Raw genomic sequence first — 21,072 nt, forward strand, 5'->3', positions numbered from 1 at the left:
GTTGGAGAGTTTAACTGAGGATCGGGGGAGGGGGTAAGGTGTTGGTTGCATTGGGTGTGTTGATGTTAGGTTGGCTAGAAGTTTATATGAGAGAGCAAGTCTTGATGGGTTTGTGAGTTGGATAAGGTTGATGAAGGTACGAGGAGTGATGGCGGAGGATTGACTATGATAAGTTGTGATGGCGAGATCAGGTTGGTAGATTTGTATGGAATGGTGTTTTTTAGGAAGCTCGCATGGCGGGAGATGATGAGTTTGTGTTTGCGGGTGTTCCAGCATTTGTTGCATTTATGATGTGTGTTGTAGCATTGGAAAATGCATAAAGGAGCCTTTGGTTGCAATCTTTTTTCCCCATTTGGGGCTGCTACCAAGGAAAGTAAGCACAACCAAAAGTTTTTAGATGATCATATTTTGATTTTTGTTATTAGAGAATTTCATATTGGGATTTATATTTGTTGTGACTTGAGGAAAATAAGTTTAAAAGGTAAATTGCAGTAAGCATGGCTTCCATCTAGAATTGTTGTGGGAAGTTAGCGGTGTGAAGAAGTGCGCATGTTATTTATATGATTTACACGTAATTGCATTCGAAGTATAGGGGCAGAACATTTATTGGGTGATGCCACAATGTTTTAGATGGAATTTAAGCTGATATGATGTATATTCACCGCCACCATCAAATCTAAGGAATTTGAATTGGTGTTGAAGTGGTTCAAAAGAAACTTATGCAGGTAAATAAAATGTTAGCTTGTTTCTAAGTACTGATGCATTGTAAACAACTGACAGTAGTTGTTCTGCACATTGATAAAAGAAACATAATAGTGATATCCATTAATAGAAGGTATTGGTAACGGGCCCCATACATCAGAATGTAGTGCTTCCAATATATTGTTTTTAGTATGATTAGTGGCAAAAACAAGTTTATGACTTTTTGTTTGATGACAAGTTGCACAGAAAACTTTGGATATAGGAATTCAAATGAGTGAATTGGCTATGGAGATTTGGGAAACAAATTGTTAGTTAGGATGTCCCAGTCGAAGGTGTCAATTGGGGGTTAAGGTAGTGGAATGTAGTGTTGAAATTGTTTTGAGACCGTGCTTAGAAGGTTCTGTGTAGATTGTCTTCTTTGTCCGTCGCTACTTGATGCAGTAACCATTATCATCAAAATAAAATGTAGCAATTGTTGACTTGGGTTAATTTTGAACTGAAATGAGACTATGGTAAAACTGAGAAACTCAACATAGGGATGAGAGTTTGAGCTTAGTAGTTAATGTCAAAATATGCTCGAAATCTGTGTGGGAAATGGCGGTGGTTTGTCCATTACCTATCATGACTTATTCTTGGCCTTGATTAGGAGTATATATGTGAGGATTGTTAAGATGAGGTGTGAGGTGGGCAATGGTGCAGATGTTTAGAACCCAATCTTGGTTATGGGTGTTGTTGGTTGTGGTTAGTTAAGTGATTTGAGAGGTGGAGTTAGGTTTGTATTGGAGGTTGCTTTTGTGCCAACATTGAGCTCTTGTGAGTTTAATTTTATGGCATATATGGGATGTAAGTTTGGGTTTATTTGTGGTATTTTGGGGTTTTTTATTGTGGGTAGTGGTTTTGGAAGGATGTTTGTAGGTAGATTGTTGGGTTTTTGTTTTTTTTGTGTATAAGGAAGCGGTAGGTTGGCGTTTCATGATTTCTATGCTATGTTTCATTCCTCAGTGTGAAGGAGAGAATATAATTTATCCACCTTTATTGGGTTTAATAGTGTGTGTATTCCAGTTTTGAATCCTTGGTATTGAGGTGGCATTCTATTCAGCTCGTGCATGATTATATCCTCTGTATCTATCACAAAACATGTATTTGCAAAATTGTCAACAATGGTTTCGATGTTGGCCAGATATTGAGACATTGTGAAATCTCCCATATTAATGTTATGGAGCTCATTTTGTAATTATATTGGTCTTGATCTATTTATTGACTAGAGTTGACACTCTAGTGTTGACCATATTGTTGTTGTGCTTGATAAATTGATAACAAATGATAGAATTGGAGTTAAGATGGTGGAGAGAAGTGCGTTTGAAGATTTTGATCTATCAAATTTTAGAGGTGGAAATTTGAGTTTTCTTCTAAGTTCACTGATCCAGCCTTAATGACTTTTGAAGGAATCATTGAATGCTCATATGTAAATTTTTTGAATTCATTTGCTGTGAATAATTTGAGGATCTATGTTCTCCATACCTGATAATTCCCGTATTGCAGTGGAGACGTGGTTATAATCTTGATGTTATACATGAGGAATTTCAAATGAGCAGGTATGTTAGTTTTTTCATCCTTTTCAGTGAATTTATTGGATACTGAACTGATCTTGTAAGAGCTGAAGATGTAGATGAATCCATGGATCAATGTTCGTCTGGCAGAAGATCAGACAACATATAGAAAAGGGAAAGAATACAACTCATCCACTAAGGTCCTCGAGTAATTCCCTCCTTTTCTCTTTACTCTCATTTTTCTTTCATACTCCTCCTCTCATTTTCGGGTGCCTTTATAGGATTTCCACGAGGGTGGATTCACCCCTCTACTACAGTGGAAATGACAGGAGTTTGTCCTGTTGTAGCCTGCCGCCTTTGCTTTCGATCCTGCTGAGGGGATGTGAGGTGTTTTTTCTTATATGTGTGGTATGTGTCTTACCAGTGGGGAATAATAACAATCATGACTACAATTTATAAGACATTTAAAAAATTAGACAAATTTTCCATTACACTTATGTTGAACTATAAAGTTAATTCAAAATTCATCAAAATTTTATACTGCATTTCATTATTGTCTAATGTTTAAATTGAGGAAAATTATAAAACTAGGACCAATTGATTGTTCATCTAATTGAGATACAATTAATGGTGATGGCTAAGATATGTTAAAGTATAAATTCTTATAACGATAATTAAATGACACATTATATTTGACTTATTTTTTATTTTTATTTAATTTAAAATGAATTAGTTTGATGCTGGCACATTTGGAAATTAAACAATATAACTTAGTTAATTTTCAAGATGAGACCCAAAACAAGCCTTAGTTTTAAATAAAATATAACCTAATGATCTTTGTTTTTTTTATTTATTTTGTGGCATTTACAACACTCCACTCACTTCCTATGTATTTATACATACAACATTTCAATTTTACATTTTACATTATGCCATTCAATTTTTTTATTTTATATTATAAATATCTTAACTTTAAGTTTTAAAAAAGTGATAGACACCTTTTTATATATAGATAAGGGATATATATATAAATTAAACTTTAAGGGTTGGCTATGTAAATTGGTAAAAATTGAATGATATGTGTGTAAATATTCCTTCTATTTTTTTGGCTGCCCTTAAAGGAAAGGTAAATATCCCTATTGTCGTCATTCGAACGAGGTCAACGCTCTTATTAGGGTTAGGGTTTGGAATCAGAGACTCCATTCGTACCGAGGCTGTTGGGCTTCTGAGACGACAAAGTTGAGGTTTGTTTTCCTCCTTACCACTTTCTCTTCACGAAACTGCTCGTAAGGCATAAAAACCTAAGCTTTCGTTGTTAAATCAAGCCGAAAGTTCTTGATGATACCATTGCTTATTTGTTCGTTGTTCGATCGTTGAATTGCGTGTATGCAAATATCTTGGTTAGATTTATGGTCGATCTGCTATGAATTTCTTAAAAGTTTATTTTCTTGAAGCTGTGGGAATTGATGGCTCCTGCACAGCCAAAGACAGGCCTTTTTGTTGGGCTCAACAAGGGGCATATCGTCACCAAGCGGGAACTGCCGCCTCGTCCGTCAAGCAGGAAAGGGGTAAATGATAACAACTCAATTTATGGTTCATGCTTGTTGTTCTTATTGTTTCTTAAGATTTTATTGGGAAATGCTGATTTATTTTACTTGCTATTGATGACATATCTGTTAAAATCTTTTGAATAGTTTGAAATAATGTGTCTGTGTACTAGTTTTGATGCATGTTTGAAAATTCGTGGCGGTAAAGTAACGAATTACTTTCTTAGCGTTGTGCGAGAATCAAACACGTACTTAGATGAAAGAAGACAATCAATAGGAACATCATGAGTTTTTACTTGGAAAACTTGGAAAAAAAAATTATGGGGTCTTGCTTAATTGAAATATTTTAATATGAGTTGGTGGTTACAAGTTCATCCTTTTATCCCATAGTTGGGAAAAGATTGCAGAACTTCTCATATTACAACATTTGTGTGAAATGACTTGTTGCCTCGCGGTAGGAGCTGGCGATTGCCAATATTGGTCGACGGTGGCCAGTAGTTGGCAGTTGGAGTTTGATAAATGTGGCAGCTGCCGGAGACGGTGGCCAGTAGTTGGCAGTCGAAGTCCGATAATTGTGGCAACTGCCAGAGACGGTGGTGGCGACAAGAGCTGTTGGAGGCGGTGAAGTTGGGAAGAAGTGAAGACGATGGCCGATGGTCATGGAGGCCGAAGGCGGCAACGATGACGACAAAAGGAGACAGTGGCGACTGCCGGAGGCGGCAACGACAGGAGCTGGCCGTAGGCAACGACGACGAGAGAAGATAACGATGGCTGGAGGAGGCGACGACCAAAGTTGGTTGGATGTGATGACGAAGAACAGGGGCGGGGGGACGAGACAGCTTGAGGCGAGAGGCGGTGACGATAGGAGGCGGGAGGTCGACGATAGTGGCTGGATTTGTGGTGCAAGATGTTGGGCTACAACTCCCACTTCTACAGCCTCTGGTCTTCCTCTTGCCCAAGACCTAGCTTCCATTCTCATGAGGAGGATAAGACTCTATTTATATAGTCTGAATTGTAAATAAATAAGGAATCTTGACAACTCTTAATCGGACGACTCAAAGATATTCTCTTGATTGGATGATATTCGGTGAATGACTTAGTGCCTTGATGTTTAATTGAGATTTGGACTCGTTGAATTCATCTTGTCGAGATGCTCGATTTGAATATACACGTATATTTGAAATTTGTTCGACTTTCCAGTTATGCCCAAAAAACTTACAAAAGTGGTTTAAGTGCTTGATCTGAGTTTGATTTGACTCAGATTGGCTAAATTTTAATACTGTTGGTTCTGTCATGTCGAGTCAATATGTAAATTTACTGAAATAAAAGCCCTGAATGAGCTTTAATCAAACTTTGCATGTTTTTTTGCTCAAAAATGCTTTTAGATTTATGCTATGGATCGCGATTCATGCCCAATGATGAAAATTTGTTAAATTTTTATCAGTTGTTTTCTATTTTCGGGCTAGGCCGACTCTTTGATCCAAAAATATCAAAATCTGCAGCCCTTCTATTTTCATGATAATATTATTCGTACATGTGTGTGTATTTTTATTTCTAAATTTCACACACACACATATATTCCGCGTACTCATATCAGTTGGTCGGGCATTTGCTTGTCAGTTGTAAGTTCCCTCTGGTTTGGGGTTCGATTCCCCCTCGAGCGTAGGGTGTGGTACTTGAATTCTTAGGCGCACGAGGGATGGCCGTAGCTCGTATAATAGCCTTTGACCATTCTTAGGCGCGGGCGCGTTTGCACACTTATATTTATATATATGATAAACCTTTATAATGTTAGGAACTAGGTATAACTCAGTTGATAATGTGGGATTAATCCGTTGTTAGAGTGAGATTTCCTCATATATATTGAATTTTACTTTTTGGTTTATATAAGATTATAATAAGCCGAGATAATATAAATAATCGCGTGTAGCTTAGCTGGTGAAGAAAGTAGTCTCAATAGTCTTTTTTTGCGATCTTCTTTTGCATCGCTGTGAAGAAGCAAAATGTTGCCTTGAAAGTTATCTCTGACTCTGCCTAGCAAGACATCCAAGAGCTTTTTCACAATCTTGTTTTTGTGCTGTTGTGAAGAAGAAAATTATCCTCGACCCTGCTCATCACAACATTTGAGATTCTCTTTTCGTTTTGAAGAAGTAAAAAGTCTTCCCAATAGTTGTCCCCGACCATGTGCAACATGACATTTAAGAACATCTTTTGCGATATTCTTTCGCGTTGCTATATAAAAGAAAGTTATACCCAACCCTGTCTAGTAAAACATTCGAGATCCTCTTTTTTGTTGTGATGACGACATCTGGGAACCCTAGCCTTGTTGAAAACCAGATGAAATATCATAACCCCAAAGAGGCGGTGCCAGAAGTAACAGAGGGCAATTTGATTCTATTTTGGAGGAAGTGCTACTTCCTAAATGTTATAGTGGCGAAGCTATCAACCCCAATGGACCGAGCATATTCTCTCCCTTCCAGATACTTCTTTATTGACTAGGCGATCTTGCGAGTTGACATTTGATTTCCGTCGGTACCTGAGTTAATGGACATTTTTAAGGCGACCAAAATTTGCATTATGCAATTTTCTTGCTTGGTGGCTATGATCATCATCGGGTTAATCGTTTGTTCAAAAAAAGTGGGTCAAAGTTGACCCTAGAGATTTTTGCTCGTCCGTGAGGAGTTGTTAGCAATGTATAGGACCGCGTGTTTCTTTGAAACAAGGCACTGAATTTTTGCCCAAATAATCCTATGAAGCAGTGGTTTGTATGATTTATCTTTGCTTCGAATGACTGCAGTTTCAGTAAGGGACAAAGGAAGTTACAATAGCTGTCTGCCTGTCTCCATACCACCAAGTAAGTAATATTGTAGGTGTTAGGATTTTAGGACCTTAAGGAGATGCAATTTGAGGTGGAGCACATCTAGGAACTTGTGAGCGAGGAATCTCTATTCTAAGTCAAGCTTTCATTCCACCATGAGCAATCTTCGGTTGTGGCCTTGAAGAAGTTCAATAGGAGGCTCCATGAGTCAGCTTCTGCGACACCCTTGAAGCGTTCTTTACCGAGCAATGACTGTGTGGTACTTTCTCAGAAGTAGCATAGGAGCGAAGAGTCGAAGAAGTCTTCACCCAACCCTTCAAGGATTCATATCTCGAAAAATGTGTTAACTCATACATGCATCGGGTTGCAGAAAATCAAGGATTTTGTGAGTTATTTTACTCTTTTTTATTATTACTACATAATTATTTCATTCGATTAATGCTAAACTATATTCCAGCTGAATAATATTACGGAACTCCGATGGAGCTTGAGCTTGTTTTAGGAGATTGAAATTTTGAGTTTGTCAAGATCAATTTCTTCTGTGAAGGTTGAGTTAAGTTCCTTCGGGGCGAGTAAAAGTGCCAATATGTTTTAATAGCTGAAGAAGTCGCGATCTTGGAGTCTCAACTGACAAAGTGTAGGACATAGCTGTCCATGATGGTGATTTCAATCTCGCTGCATCATTAGAATATGGAGAAGACACAAGAGGAGTTAGTAGATGCGCGAGCCGACCTCAGTCAGGGTAGTAAGGTCAAACCGATGCTAGGCCTCCTTTAGGGCCAACACTCTCAACCACAGAGTCTTCATCTCTTATTGCTCTGATTGAGGCTGGCCTGCGCCTCTATCAACTCCTCTCAAGTCTTCTCTAGGTCCCGATGATGCAACAAAAGAGAGATCTCCATCATAGATAGCTTTGTCAGATACTCTATCGGCTGAGACTTCAAGGCTGCGACTTCACCTTAAGCATCATATCTGCGCTTCTACTCGCTTTGGAGGAACTTGATATTGAAAAACTCAGAGTTCCAGTCTCGCAAAGCAAGCCCAAGCCCCATCTGGAGTTCCGTCATCTTGTTCAATCGGGAAGATGCGCAACCGGGAAGATGGTTTGACACAGATAGATAAAATAATTATGCAATAATAATAAAAAGAGAAAGGGGAGAATAACTTACGTAATCGTCGGCCTTCTGCAACTCAGTGCACACATGAGTCAACACGTTTTCCGAATATGAATCCTTGAAGGATTGGGCAAAGACTTTGTCGCCTCTTTACTTCTCCTACGCTGCTTCTGAAGAAGTACCTCACAATCACTGCTTGGTAAAAAACGCTACGGGGGTTCCGCTGGATCGAACTCTGGGGGCCTCTTGATAGACTTCTTAAATTACACGACCGAAGATCGCTCAGAACGGAATGAAAGCTTGACCTATAATAGTGATTACTTGCTTACAAGATCGTAGATATGTTGCACCTCAAACTACATCTTCTTAAGGTTATGAAATCCTAACATCCAAAACATTACTTCCTTGGTGGTATGGAGAGAGACGATCAACTGCTGTAACTTCCCTCGTCTATTGCTGAACCTCCGGTTATTCCTAGCAAAGAAGAATCTTACGAACCACAACCTCATAGGATTCTTTCAGTGAAAATCCAATGCATTGTTTCTGAAAAACACGTTGTCATGTGCGTTGCTAACAAGTTCACACAACTAGGCCAAAATCTTTAGCGTCAATGTTGACTCATGTTTTAAAAAAAAATGATTAATCCAGTGTTGATCATTGCCACTAGGCAAAAAAAATGCAATGCAAAGTTTAGTCTCCTTCAAGATGTCCATTAACTTAGGCGACGACGGGAATTACATGCTGACTTGCAAGATCAATCACTTAGTGAATGACGTCTCATATCTAGTAGGGGGAGTGTATGCTGAGTTAGTTGGGGTTGAAAACTTCACCATTATAACATTCAGGAAGTTGTACTTCTTCCGAAACATAATCAAATTGCACTACGTCGGCTTCAACACCGCCTTTTTGAGGTTTTGACACTTCCTCTTGTTTTCAGCAAGGCAAGATTCTCCAGATGTCGTCATGGCAATAACAAAAAAGAGGATTCTGGATGTCCTGTTAAGCACAGTCGGAGATAACCTTCTTCTTCACAGATGCATGAAAGAAGATTACAAAAGTAAATCCCGAATGTCTTGCTTGGTAGGGTCGATGACAACTTTCGGGTTGACTTTCTGCTTCTTCATAACTACAAGAAAGAGAATTCTTTTAACCTTCCACTTCATAGCAACGCGAAGGAAGATCACAAAAGATCTTTAGATGTTCTGTTCGGCAGGTCAGAGAAAACTTTTACGACGACTTATTGCTTCTTTACAACGGTATGAAAGAAGATCTTGGCTGTCCATGGGCAGTGTTGGGGACAGTTTTTGGGACGGCTTTCTTCTCTATCTCCTCTTCCTCCTCTTTTGGGCCTCCTCCCTTATTCTGTCTTATTCCTTTTGTGCCGATTTCGCTCCTTCCTCTCTTGGGCTTCTCTATTTGGCCTCCTCCCTTCCACACATATTTTTTCTCCTCTTGGGCCTCCTCACTTGGATCTCTCTCTTCCTCTTTCTTCTCATCCCTCTTCCTCTCTTTTTGGCGTTGTTTTCCCCTCATTCTTGGCCCCTTTTTATAGACCCAAGGGAACCAAATCTTTGCTTTGCCTCTTTTCGACCCAAATCTAGCCTAATTTCAAATTAATCAGAGCCCTTGGATTCATCTCCTTATCCAACCACCTGATCTGGTCTTTTGGATGCCCACCTTTAGATCCCCACCGCTTTATCTTGCGCTTAGATCTACCATCTAGGTCAATCGCCTAAATCTCAGCTGCTTGTTATAATTCCCACGAATTGCTGACGTGGTGCGGGCGTGCTCTATTGGGCTAGTCCTAGGGTCGCTCTGACTTGATATTAGCCCGCTGACCCATCCCTCAGAGCAAACCCGCTCGGCTCGCCCATACCCGTCGCTCGAACCGTCTAGGCCCGACTCATCGACCTGCTTCTCAGGGCCAAACTGCTCACGACATAAGTACAAATAATATGGGAAAGAGGGGATTCGAACCTGTTTGCATAGTAAGGGAGCCATGCTACAACTAAGCTGTGCGCATTACTTATATTATATAGGCTTATTATAATCTTATATAAATCGAAAAGTATAATATAAAATGGAAGAAGATAAAATTCCTTGCTACCAATCGATTAATGTGACGCTATCAACTAAGCTATGCCTAGTTAATCGACACTATCAACTGAGCTTTGCCTAGTTTCTGACATCATACATGTTTACTATATATATATATATATATATATAGCTTCAGATTTTGATATTTTTGAACGAAGAAGCTGGCCTTGCTCGAAAATAGAGGAGCAACTGATATAACTTCAACAAATTTTCATCTATCATCAAACATGATCTCGAGATATGTTGCAAATATCGAGATAGGTTTTGAACAAGAAATGTTTAAATTTTGACTAAATTCATTCACATTTTTGTACATCATAAAAATTAGATAAACTTATCATTTGTATTGAAATTTAAATTTTGCGAAGTAACACCTTTCTCAGGTGGGTGATACTGAAAAAATGTGTCTTATGAATTGTAATAATATTTGTAAGGAAAATTTCATTTATTTTCAAAAATCGTATATCCTAACTTGTATGCTGCTCAAAATGATCATGCCTTATACATACATTTTTAGAACAATGGAATATAATAATCATGAAAAATAGCATATCTACATGGGTGTGACAACCCGTAAAATACTAGTAAACATTTTTGGTACACCATTGGATTTCAATTATATTTTTTGATAATTTTTTTTATATGCACAACTATTTGTTTTCTAAAAATAGTGTACATGCCTCACTTTTATGTAAAAAATTACTTTTGTCATGTGCTAATACTTTTCCAAACCTCAAAGAAAATATATGAAAGACTCGATAGATATATTATATAAGGTGGCGCTTTTGTCTATGAATCACGTTGATGTTATGTAGGGGTGTAAATGAGTCGAGCTTGAGCGAGCCCACGCTCGGCTCTTGATCTGCTTGTTAAAAAATATCATTGTTCGTGTTTGACTCGTTTATATGTCGAGCTCAAAAGATTTGTTTGCTTTTGGCTCGTTTGCTTATCGAATCGATGAGCCGTTCACGAACAATGACCCATTTTGACAACCTTAGTCATATAACCGTAGATGTTAAGGGTAGGACAAGATTTAAATCTTATTTTTTACATTAAAATATTCATCTCAATAAAATTTATTATATTTTATTCTATTTGTAATCAGTAATTTTAATTAATTATGAATCTTTATAGCCTTGTACTCTATTAAAATGTTTAAAAATAATACTCATTATATGTATTTATATAAATAATTTAATTATTTAAAGCCAAAATGAGTTGAATACGAACGAACAAATCTTTGTTCGTGTTTGACTCGTTTATATGTCAAGCGCACAAAAATTATTCGTGTTCGGCTCGGTTGCTTAGTGAACGAACCGTACATGAACTACTTAACGACCCGAACACGAGCTGTTCACGAACAACGAGCCGTTTTGACAACCCTAATGTTTTATAGTTTGAAGATTAGAGCAGAAGCCCTAAAAAAATTAGGGATTGATACATTGATTCCATGAACAAAAAACAATGGTAGTCTGTGAAAAATTGTCTTTTGGATGAATTCTTTAATTAGGGAAACTTATATTAGATTTGGGAAATTGCAAATTGTGAAATGAATTGTAGCAACGATGCTATAGTTTGATGGAGAGTAAGTGTCATCAATCTAATTATCAACTATCGGATGCAAGTCTGTCTATCCTCATCAAATGGGCTTTCTTGCAAAATTAGGTACGAAGTTTTTGCTTAGCTAAAAATCTTACCTTTGTCGATTATTCATTTTGTGTGATCTCTTTTTGAACTTAGGCCAATGTTAGTCCTTGTGATATTGGCTCCGAGCATAAGAGGAAGGTGCGGTGCCTGCCCTTAGGGTTGTCAATAAACCAAGTCGAACTAAGTATTGATTTTCTTAGACTTGTTCATTTAATTTTTTATTAAGTTCGACCCAAGTTTGAACATGACACAAGTTTTAAAATCTTGTTCAAATCTGTCTATTAATTTTATTATCAAGTTTGAGCCATAATCAAATTTTAATTAAGCCTTACTAAAGAAATACTAGTTAACAATTTAAACATATTTACTAAATATAGTTTGATTCACTAATTTAATGAAAATTGACATAATTTATTTTTTATTATTTACCTTATTCGGTAAAATTTACATATTAATAAAAGAAAAAATTAAACCTACCAATCTATCTATTTGTTTGAATTTTTCATCATATTTGTACATGTAATAATATTGAATTTTTTGAAGTGTATAAGATGTTAAATGGTTAACGTGAGAGGATAATCTAAGTCATTTAATAACTAATTAAGTCAACATTAAGTGAGCATTTATCTAGTTTTTAGATAGCTACTTATTAAGCAATAAATGGGCTGGTTTACAAGCATATTTTAACAACAGTCAGTGTTCAACCTTGTTCAGTTTTTAAAAAATTGTCCAAACGTGTTCAAGTATACAAATAATCAACCATAAAAAAGTTTATATAATTGTTCATCTAGTGCGCTTAATTACTTTCATCTTTATCCGCAGCTAATAATTTCTCCAAACTTCTATTTGAGATATCAGCGAGCGCCATTGGCTACAATCTGCTCCTTAGCATAACTTCTGAAGAATATTCTTAAAATCAGCCCCAAGTAATGAAAATTTTTTATTTTCTGTTTTTCTTAGACGAAATGTTTTCAGCTTTTGAACATCAGGACCTAGAATACATATAGATACTGGGACTTTAAAATATATAGTGGATCCTGGAAGCTTGTATTCTTGCTTTACATTTTTCAATCGAGTTGATGAATTTACCTATTTCTCTTTTAGGTATCTGCTGTGTAATAACTTGATTTTCTTTTTTATCAAGCATTAATAATGAAAATATAAACAATTTTAATGAAAATCTTCAAATCATTCCGGCCTTTCTTAATTTTTTTTTGCAATTGTTAGTCATTCATGTCTGTTGAATTTTTTATATGATATGCTTTATGTATGCGGGCTTATTTGTTGATATGAAATTTCAGAAAACTAGCAAGAGGGTTCATTTTGTAAGGAACTTAATCAGGGAAGTTGCTGGGTTTGCTCCTTATGAGAAGAGGATCACCGAGCTTCTGAAAGTTGGCAAGGACAAGCGTGCACTAAAGGTGGCAAAGCGAAAGTTGGGTACACACAAAAGAGCCAAGAAGAAGAGAGAGGAGATGGCTAATGTTCTGAGGAAGATGAGGTCAGTTTTGTTTTGCAGTTGACACTTTTTTTAATGGGGAATTTAGTTGCATAGCACATAATTCTTATGTATTTACATATCTCACACCTAATCTTTTGTATTTACACAGATAGCACTCAGATCTTTAACATCACATAAAAAAATAGCACTATCACAACTTTTAAAGAGTGAAATACACCTTTTCATGCATAGGTATAAAGCACTAAAGTGATGTGTATTTATGCATGTATGAAAGTTTAGGTGTGAGATACCATGCATGCAAATTTCCCTTGTGTTATTTGTTTACTGCTGTAATGTTGCATAAAAATCAAGCCATTACTCTTTACTGCTCTTATATTTGATTGCTTATGAAGTTAGATTTTGAGCTGTTTCCAACAATTGGAGAGCCATCGAAATTATATTTTGATTTAAAAACCTGCAAATTCTTGAGATTATCAAACATGGCAAGACTATAAATGGTAGATTTTGAGCTGTTTCCAACAATTGGAGAGCTAACAAAACTATATTTTGATTTAGGAACCTACAAAGTCTTGAGAGTATCAAACATTGCAAGACTATATAAATGATAATAGATTTCTATAAAAACCTTTGGCATGATTTTTGAAAAACTTAATTTAAAATTCTTGAAATAAAGTATAACTTCTGATTTCTATTCACTATTTAGATAACTGGAATCGCCATTCCTTAACTTATCACCTCATTTTCTTTTTCCATCCTCATCTTGGCTCTAGGGTCTATAGTTCTTAGCATCATTTGTTTTTCGCCTTAGATTTTGCTATTTATTGGTGAATATTTTTATTTGTCATTTTGTCTGAATATGATCAGATCAAATATCACCTGCTAAATCATTTTTTTAGTTTGAGCACTTTTTTTTTTTAATTTTTGCCATTTATATTTGTGTTGGTTTTATGTTTTTTTGACATTTATAATCAATCAATTTTAGAAATGCACCATAACAGTGAGGATACAGCCATCATGATGGATATTGCTGCGGTTAGAAGCATAGAGTGAGAAATAATTGAATTATATAATGGCGGAAGTTTAATATATTGAAAAGAATCGGAATCAATGAGGAGAGTAATGTGATTTAAATTTTCTCAAAACGGTATGTGCAAAATGTAGTATAATGTTAATGCATCACATGTTGCACTAAGTGGAAATGAATAGATATGAGCATCTATAATATTTATCTGAAGGAAGATTTACCTACATACCACGTAGCTCCTATGTATTTACATATCTAACTCTAAACTTCAATTTTAATATATATGCCACCTTATCTATGGAAGACTTCCGGCTTCTGGTGAAAAACAAACAGCAAAAAAATATAGCAGAGAAGGTAAAGTGGAAATAAGAAATAGGATTGATTTGATTACATTACAACAGCGAACAGCTACCGTCATATATATAGAAAGATGGCAAGATGCAGAACACAATAACTAACGTATCCTATGTAGTAAATGCTAACATCCCCCCTCAAACTAAATAATTTGGTGAAGAGATGGTTAGTTTGTTGCGGATTTCCTTAAGTCTATTATTGGAAAGAGGTTTGGTAAAGATGTTTGCAAGCTGATCAGTAGTAGTAATATGATGAATCATAATCTGATTTTTCTGAATGCATTTTTTGATGTGGTAGCAGTCATTTTCTATGTGCTTGGACTTGGAATGAAACAATAGATTGCTGGCGAGAGCAATTGCGGAGGTGTTATCACAATGCGGAGTAATAGTAGGAGTATTCTGAATATTAAAATCTTGTAGCAGACATCGTAGCCAAATAATGTCGGTAGCGGCCATGGCAATGGCACAATAATTATTCCAACTACCATTTGTTTTGAACTTCAGAACACCTCTATTAGTTTTCTTCCACATAACCAAGTTAGTAACAGGTTTACAATTAGCAGAATAGAGATATTGAATTTATTAAAAATCTGCAACATAACACTTCCAATTGGTTTATTAAACTTTCCATACTTAAACATCTTAAAAATAAAAGTACTCAGCTTCAGTGGAGGAGCGAGCTACATTTTGTTGCTTTTTAATAGACAAATAAGATTAGCACCAAGAATAATACAATAACCTGTGGTGGACCCAATAGTCAACATATGCCCTTAACTTGAGGTTGCTTTTGATAATGGCTAAGTTGAGGTTTTGAGTGCAATGAAGATATTTAAATGAGCGCTTTAGCAGAGTGTTGGATATGTTGGTGCATAGTTTGACTAATTTGGTTGACAACATAGGAAAGATCGGGTTGAGTGATTGTGAGATACTTTAATGATCCAACAAGTATGTGATAGGAGGGATCATGATAAGGAGTGAGATCAGGAGCCGACATGGTTTGACGCGAGATGGAAGAATTTTGAACAGATTTAGCATTAGTCATATCGGAGGTATGCAAGAGCTTATTGGCATAGGTAGTTTGATAAAGAGGAAGACCAAAAGATATGAAAAGAGTTGTGAAACATAAGAAGGTTGTAATGATGCCCAAATTTTTTATCTTAAATTGTTGTTGAAGCTGGTGAAGAATAATGTTGATCGTGTCTTGATGATTCCCAATGAAAATAATATCATTAACATAAATAAGAAGATAAATGTGAATGGTCTTCTGATGATAGCAAAATAATGAGGAGTCGACATTATTAGGACTGAAATTCAGATGTTTAAGATAATTAGTGAAAGTGGCGAACTTAGCCTGGGAGCCTGTATGAGACCATACAAAGCTTTCTTAAGATTACATACATAACAAGGATTGATATGATTAGTGAAACCTATGGGTTGCTCCATATAAATAGTATCAGTAGGTGACATTGAAGGAAAGCATTTTGGACATCCAATTGAAGAAAACGCCAGTTAAGAGAACTCGAATAGTAGGCATTTTTTTGATAGGATTGAAGGTGTCAGTGTAATCAAGACCATAGTGTTGTTTGAATTCTTGAGCAAAAAATCTTAGCTTTGGAATGTGTAGCAGAACCATCCACATGACATTTGGTTTTGTGGGTCCATTTACAACTTTGAAGATTTTAGACATCCAACTGAAGAATATGCCAGTTAGGAGAACCTGAATAGCAGGCATTTTAGTAACAAGTTCGAAGGTGTCATTGTAATCAAGATCCTAGTGTTGTTTGAATTCTTGAGCAACAAGTTTAGCTTTGTAATGTGCAACAAAACCATCCACAAGACATTTGGTTTTGTAGGTCCATTTACAACCTTGAAGATTTTGATTATAGGGAGGAGGAACTAAAACCCAAGTATCTTGAGCTTGTAAAACTTGAAATTCTTTAGGCATAGCTTGTCGCCAGTGATGATGTTTGACGGCTGCGACATAGCAAGTTGGATCAAAATGTTGTAATTGATGAGTAAGATTCATAATTTGTTTAGGTTTGAGATGATCGGTTTTAAAGCGAGTAATCATATGATGATTAGGAATATGAGACGAAGGTTGAGAGGAAAGATTTGAAGCGGTAGCCTGACCCGAGTGAGAAGAGAGGGAGGCGGTCGATTAGGTTCATTGGAGGGATGGGAGGGAGTAGGAGAGGGAGTGAGAGGAATGGAATTTTTACTAGTCCTACTCAAAGAAACCGGTGGCAAAGAAGTGGGAACTAACAAGAGTGGAGGTAATTGAGATGGAATCGAGGATGTGAGAGTGGTATGAGATGAGATTTGTTGGTAGGGAAATATGGTTTTGTCAAATATGACATGTGACATGATATGTAAATTTTGTGAGTGTGAGGATCAAGACATTAGCTTTTTTGAGTAGCGACATATCCTAGGGAATCACATTGTTTAGAAAAAGGAGAAAAATTGTGTTGAGAATATGGATGAAGCCATGGAAAACATTGATATCCAAAGACTAAGATGATTATAAGTGCGAGGTTTGTTATGAAGACATTCTTATGGGGATCTAATTTGAGTGGTTTTGGAGGTAAGTCGATTTACAAATAACATGCAGTAAGAATAGTGTCGGCCGATAAAGTATGAGGTAAGAGAGGCCTCGTGTAGGAGAGTACGAGTGGTTTCAAGTAAATGACGATGTTTACGCTTAGCGATACCGTTCTATTCCAGGTTGTAAGAGCTAGTGTATTGTTGGGAAATGTTAAAATTGGTAAAATTATCATTAATGTATACACCACATGCATCAGTTTTAAGAATTTTAATGTGATTTTCAACCAGTTGTTTAAACTCTAACAAATTTGGCCAAAGTTTCATTTTTATGTTTGAGCAAGTAAATCGAAGAGAAATGGGAGTGATCATCAATCATCAACAAATATTGCATTTTGATGATTACTCCCGTCGTCAATGAATATTACATAATATCTGAAAGATTGTAGAGAGGAGTTTGGGGATGGTCCCCATACATCATAATGAATAGTGTGTAGAGCATGCAAGGCTCAAGTGGCGGAAGCCAAGAACATTAGATTGCGACTTTTGGCCAAGCGGCATGACGTACAACTTGATGGCAGAATTTCATGACTCAATGAGGGAATGCAGTGCTTGAGAAGGTGTTGAACTTGATGACTGGGATGGCCGAGGCATTTATACTAGAGATTGGGAACTTGTTGGATAGGGAATAGAGCAAGAGATCTCGTTGAAGAAGTATCCAATGAAGGGATGGGATAGAGTCCTTGCACACACGATCTTTCAAGGAGCGTTTTGTGAGTCTGTAGATCTTTGGCAGCATATCCGTTAGCTGTAACAGTGATGGCACGAAAATTAGTAGATGTAAGCTTATGAAGGGGTGTAGAGATCAACGAAATGGTGTTGAAGGGCAGTGCAAGTAGCAGTTTTGAATGTGTGGTAGTTGGAAGGAAGCCCGTTGATGGTGCATAAAATAATGTCTTCGGGATCAACCACTCCTGCGGCAGCCACTAGATTGACTCTTTGTTTGATATTCGAGAGATATTGTTGCATAGTCTTTCCTTGCATCTTGAGATTATGTAATTCATTTTTGATTTTTAGAATGTGGGATCGGTTGGTAGATTGTAGATGATGATTAAGGATAAAAACGGCAGTGCAAGTGTCAAGATGAAGGACATAAGGAAGAATGGATGGGTAGATAATTGAATAGAGAGCGGCAACAAGGTTTTGGTAAATTATCATCCATTGAGTATAAGCATGTTTGACATGCTCACCACTGGAAGAATCAGAAACCGTAGAGGCGGGTGGATAGCGATTTCCGGTCAGGAACCCTTCAAACCCATCAGCCTTTGAATAATTTCAGCACTTGAGCCTTCCAAGTGATGTGATTTTCAGCATTTAGGGGTGTGGATATGCTGTTCTTGATGTGAGTGATAAGGAACTTGAGCTCCAAGTGATGTGATTTTCAGCATTTAGGGGTGTGGATATGCTGTTCTTGATGCGAGTGATAAGGAACTTGAGCTGTGTGGGAATAGGATGATCTCAAGGTAGAGAGGTAGGATTAGTGGGGGAGGCAACAATATGAGCCGAATTGATTGAGGTAGAATCCATGGAACCAAAGAATATAAGAGAAAATACAGGATGGTGAAAGATTAAGGGGAAAAAAAACCGAGAATGAAAAATAATATTACAGAGGGAAATCATGAAATTTTTGAGCCTTCTTAAACCGCAAACCTAATAATCGGACGGTAGAGAGAAAATAGAAAAATGTAGCAAAAAAATAAAAAAAAGGAAATGCAGGAATAGTGGATACAGATCCTTTAAAAGGAAAGGGTAGAGCCTAATATGAAAACCCCACCTGATGATGGAATAGGATCCCAATACCCAATCAAGAGATGAAAGAGAAAGTTCTTGGACAAGAGATGAAAAAGCTGATTTTCGGTTTAGGAACCTTGAAGAGGTTGTGTGCAGTGGCACCGACAGGGAGAGAAGAGCCTGTAGCAATAAGATGAGAGACGAGGTGCCGTGAGGCACAGAAGCTCTGATACCATGAATGAAATCTGGCTTTTGGTGAAAAACAGATAACACAGAAATATAGCAGAGAAGGTAAATTGGAAAGAAGAAATAATAATGATTTTGTTCATTACAACAGTGAACACCTACCATCATATATATTGAAAGATGGCAAGATACAGAAAGCACGCACAACACAATAACTACTGTATCCCATACAGTAAATGCTAACAATCTATATATATAGAAAGGCCATCTTACTTTTTAGAAATCAAAATAGTGGTATTTTTTATGTGATATGAAAGATTTGGGTGTACTAAAGGTAAAAAGTAAAGTGTAGCTGTATGACATGCAAATACATGCGAATTGAGTGGTATGTATGTAAATGTCCCCATGCCTATATGCATATAAAGCAGTATTTCTCTTTTTAAATGTCATAATAGTGGTGTTTTTGATGTGATATGAAAGATTTGGGTGGTCTAAATGTAGAAGTAAAGTTTAGCTGTAAGATACGCAAATACAAGCGAATTGGGTCGTATGTATCCCAATATCTGAATTGCTGTAATTAATTTGTTTAAATTTCAACAACTTGGACTGTGCAGCCTTCTCTGAAGCTATTCTATATAGAATTCATGCCGATAGTAATATTCATAACATTAAATTTTTTGTTCTGCAGATCTGCTGGTGTTTCCGAGAAGAAAAAGTGAGGAGATGAAGACAATGCTACAACTAAAGTGGAGTGAAGCTGAAGCTTTTTTTTTCTTCTGAAGTTTCATCTTTTTTTTTCTTTAAATAAATTTCTTTGTTTGAGTTTAGAGAGAGAGAATATAAATCTGTGATGTAATGTGACTTCTTGGGTTTAGTTTTGTGTTTTGTTCATCATTCAGGAATCTTTTTCTGAACTCTGTTGAATTTTTGCCTATTTTCATAAATTATTGCATGATCACTACTGAACAATTTCTCGTAATTTGTCTCTTTAATAATCTCTACTGTAGTTTTGTAATATTTATTTCTTGTTGGGGCATTGATTTTGATTGACTAACAAAGGAAATGAAATGAAAATGAAGATGGTAATGTGGTGTTTTTGTTGAGGATAAATATAGATGTTGTGTAAAGCAAATATTTTTTATTGGGGTCCTCATTGCTTCGAGCCAATCCAGAAACTTATTAGATTGAATGTGGCTTGGCTTTGTGTGAGTTTGTGTTTTTCTACAGCGAGTTATATTCATCAAAATGAAGGGTTGTGTTAGGTAGTCGGCAGATTTTTGTTGAATAATCAGTTCTTACCTTTTAATAGGATAAAAGGTTTGTAGTTGTTTTTGTTATTACTATGATTTTCTTTTTATAGCTGGGCAGTGTGAGCATGAAAACAAACTACAAGTCAAATTACAAATCTCTCAAAAAGTATTTTACACGTATTCATCTTCTAATCAAATATCTAAAATCTCAAGTCCTATACTTCTAAATTACTCTATACTCCTAATGCTTGAAACCAAATAGCCCCAAAGAATTTATAACAAAATAAACTTTTATATTACTTGGTATGATGCATCATGTGCACATCTGTAAAAACTGTACTTAATTTTTTTTTCTTTTTTCTGAAAAATGGACAGTTCTCATGTAAAAATATTTTTTTCCTAAGAAAATGTACATAATTTCCCAAAATAAATAAATAGTCTAAAAATTAAAAAATAGGCAGCTTAGTCCACAGATATTTGAGCTAAATACATGAGAATTGTGTGGTATGCATGCAAAACATAGGTTTATTTGATTAGGATTGAGTGAAAGCTGCTGCTTTGTTACAGTTTTGCATGCGAGAAGGGGAATCGAGAGGGAGGATGAGCACCACGAAGAGGTTCGGCGGCGGGCGACAGCTGACGGGCACGCCGTCGCTAGCCTGGTCTTGTGCAGTGGTAATCGCGTCCCTCTTCGCCGGTGCCTCCGTAGTCCACAACATATACAAACCCAACCTGGTTCGTAAAACCTACGCTTCTTCCCCCTTCATTCCGATGATATTTATCTCAAAGTGCACATAACCTGCTCGACGATATGCCAAGCTTAACATGCTCATGTTTTGAACCGCAGACCTTACCGACGGTGGAGCCTAAGGACAAATCTCCTACGCATGGTTGAGCCACCAATCGGTCAACATATTTTCCGCCGTCTTGGTTTCACATTTGCCTTTTTTTTTTTTTCTAATTTTCTTCTTCTTTTTTGTAATTTAATGGTG

The 21,072-nt window shown here is 36.6% G+C and overlaps 1 protein-coding gene across 1 annotated transcript; it reads left to right on the top strand.

Moving 5' to 3' along the window:
• Positions 1-3,417: 3,417 nt before the first annotated feature.
• Positions 3,418-19,724, top strand: LOC110024866 (60S ribosomal protein L36-3-like). Its single transcript, XM_020725044.1, has 4 exons — positions 3,418-3,496; positions 3,707-3,820; positions 12,778-12,977; positions 19,519-19,724. The coding sequence occupies exons 2-4, from the start codon at positions 3,719-3,721 to the stop codon at positions 19,547-19,549; spliced, it is 333 nt and encodes a 110-aa protein (XP_020580703.1). The 5' UTR covers positions 3,418-3,496; positions 3,707-3,718; the 3' UTR covers positions 19,550-19,724.
• The last annotated feature ends 1,348 nt before the right edge of the window (positions 19,725-21,072 follow it).

This window comes from Phalaenopsis equestris, unplaced genomic scaffold, assembly GCF_001263595.1.
Source record: "Phalaenopsis equestris unplaced genomic scaffold, ASM126359v1 Scaffold000277, whole genome shotgun sequence".
Taxonomy (NCBI): Eukaryota; Viridiplantae; Streptophyta; class Magnoliopsida; order Asparagales; family Orchidaceae; genus Phalaenopsis; species Phalaenopsis equestris.

Bases quoted from the DNA above. Each gene is read 5' to 3' on its own strand.
- LOC110024866 (XM_020725044.1), top strand. From the start codon at position 3,719: ATGGCTCCTGCACAGCCAAAGACAGGCCTTTTTGTTGGGCTCAACAAG. The intron at 3,821-12,777 runs GTAAATGATAAC...ATGAAATTTCAG, and splicing joins GTCCGTCAAGCAGGAAAGGG to AAAACTAGCAAGAGGGTTCA. The intron at 12,978-19,518 runs GTCAGTTTTGTT...TTTGTTCTGCAG, and splicing joins AATGTTCTGAGGAAGATGAG to ATCTGCTGGTGTTTCCGAGA.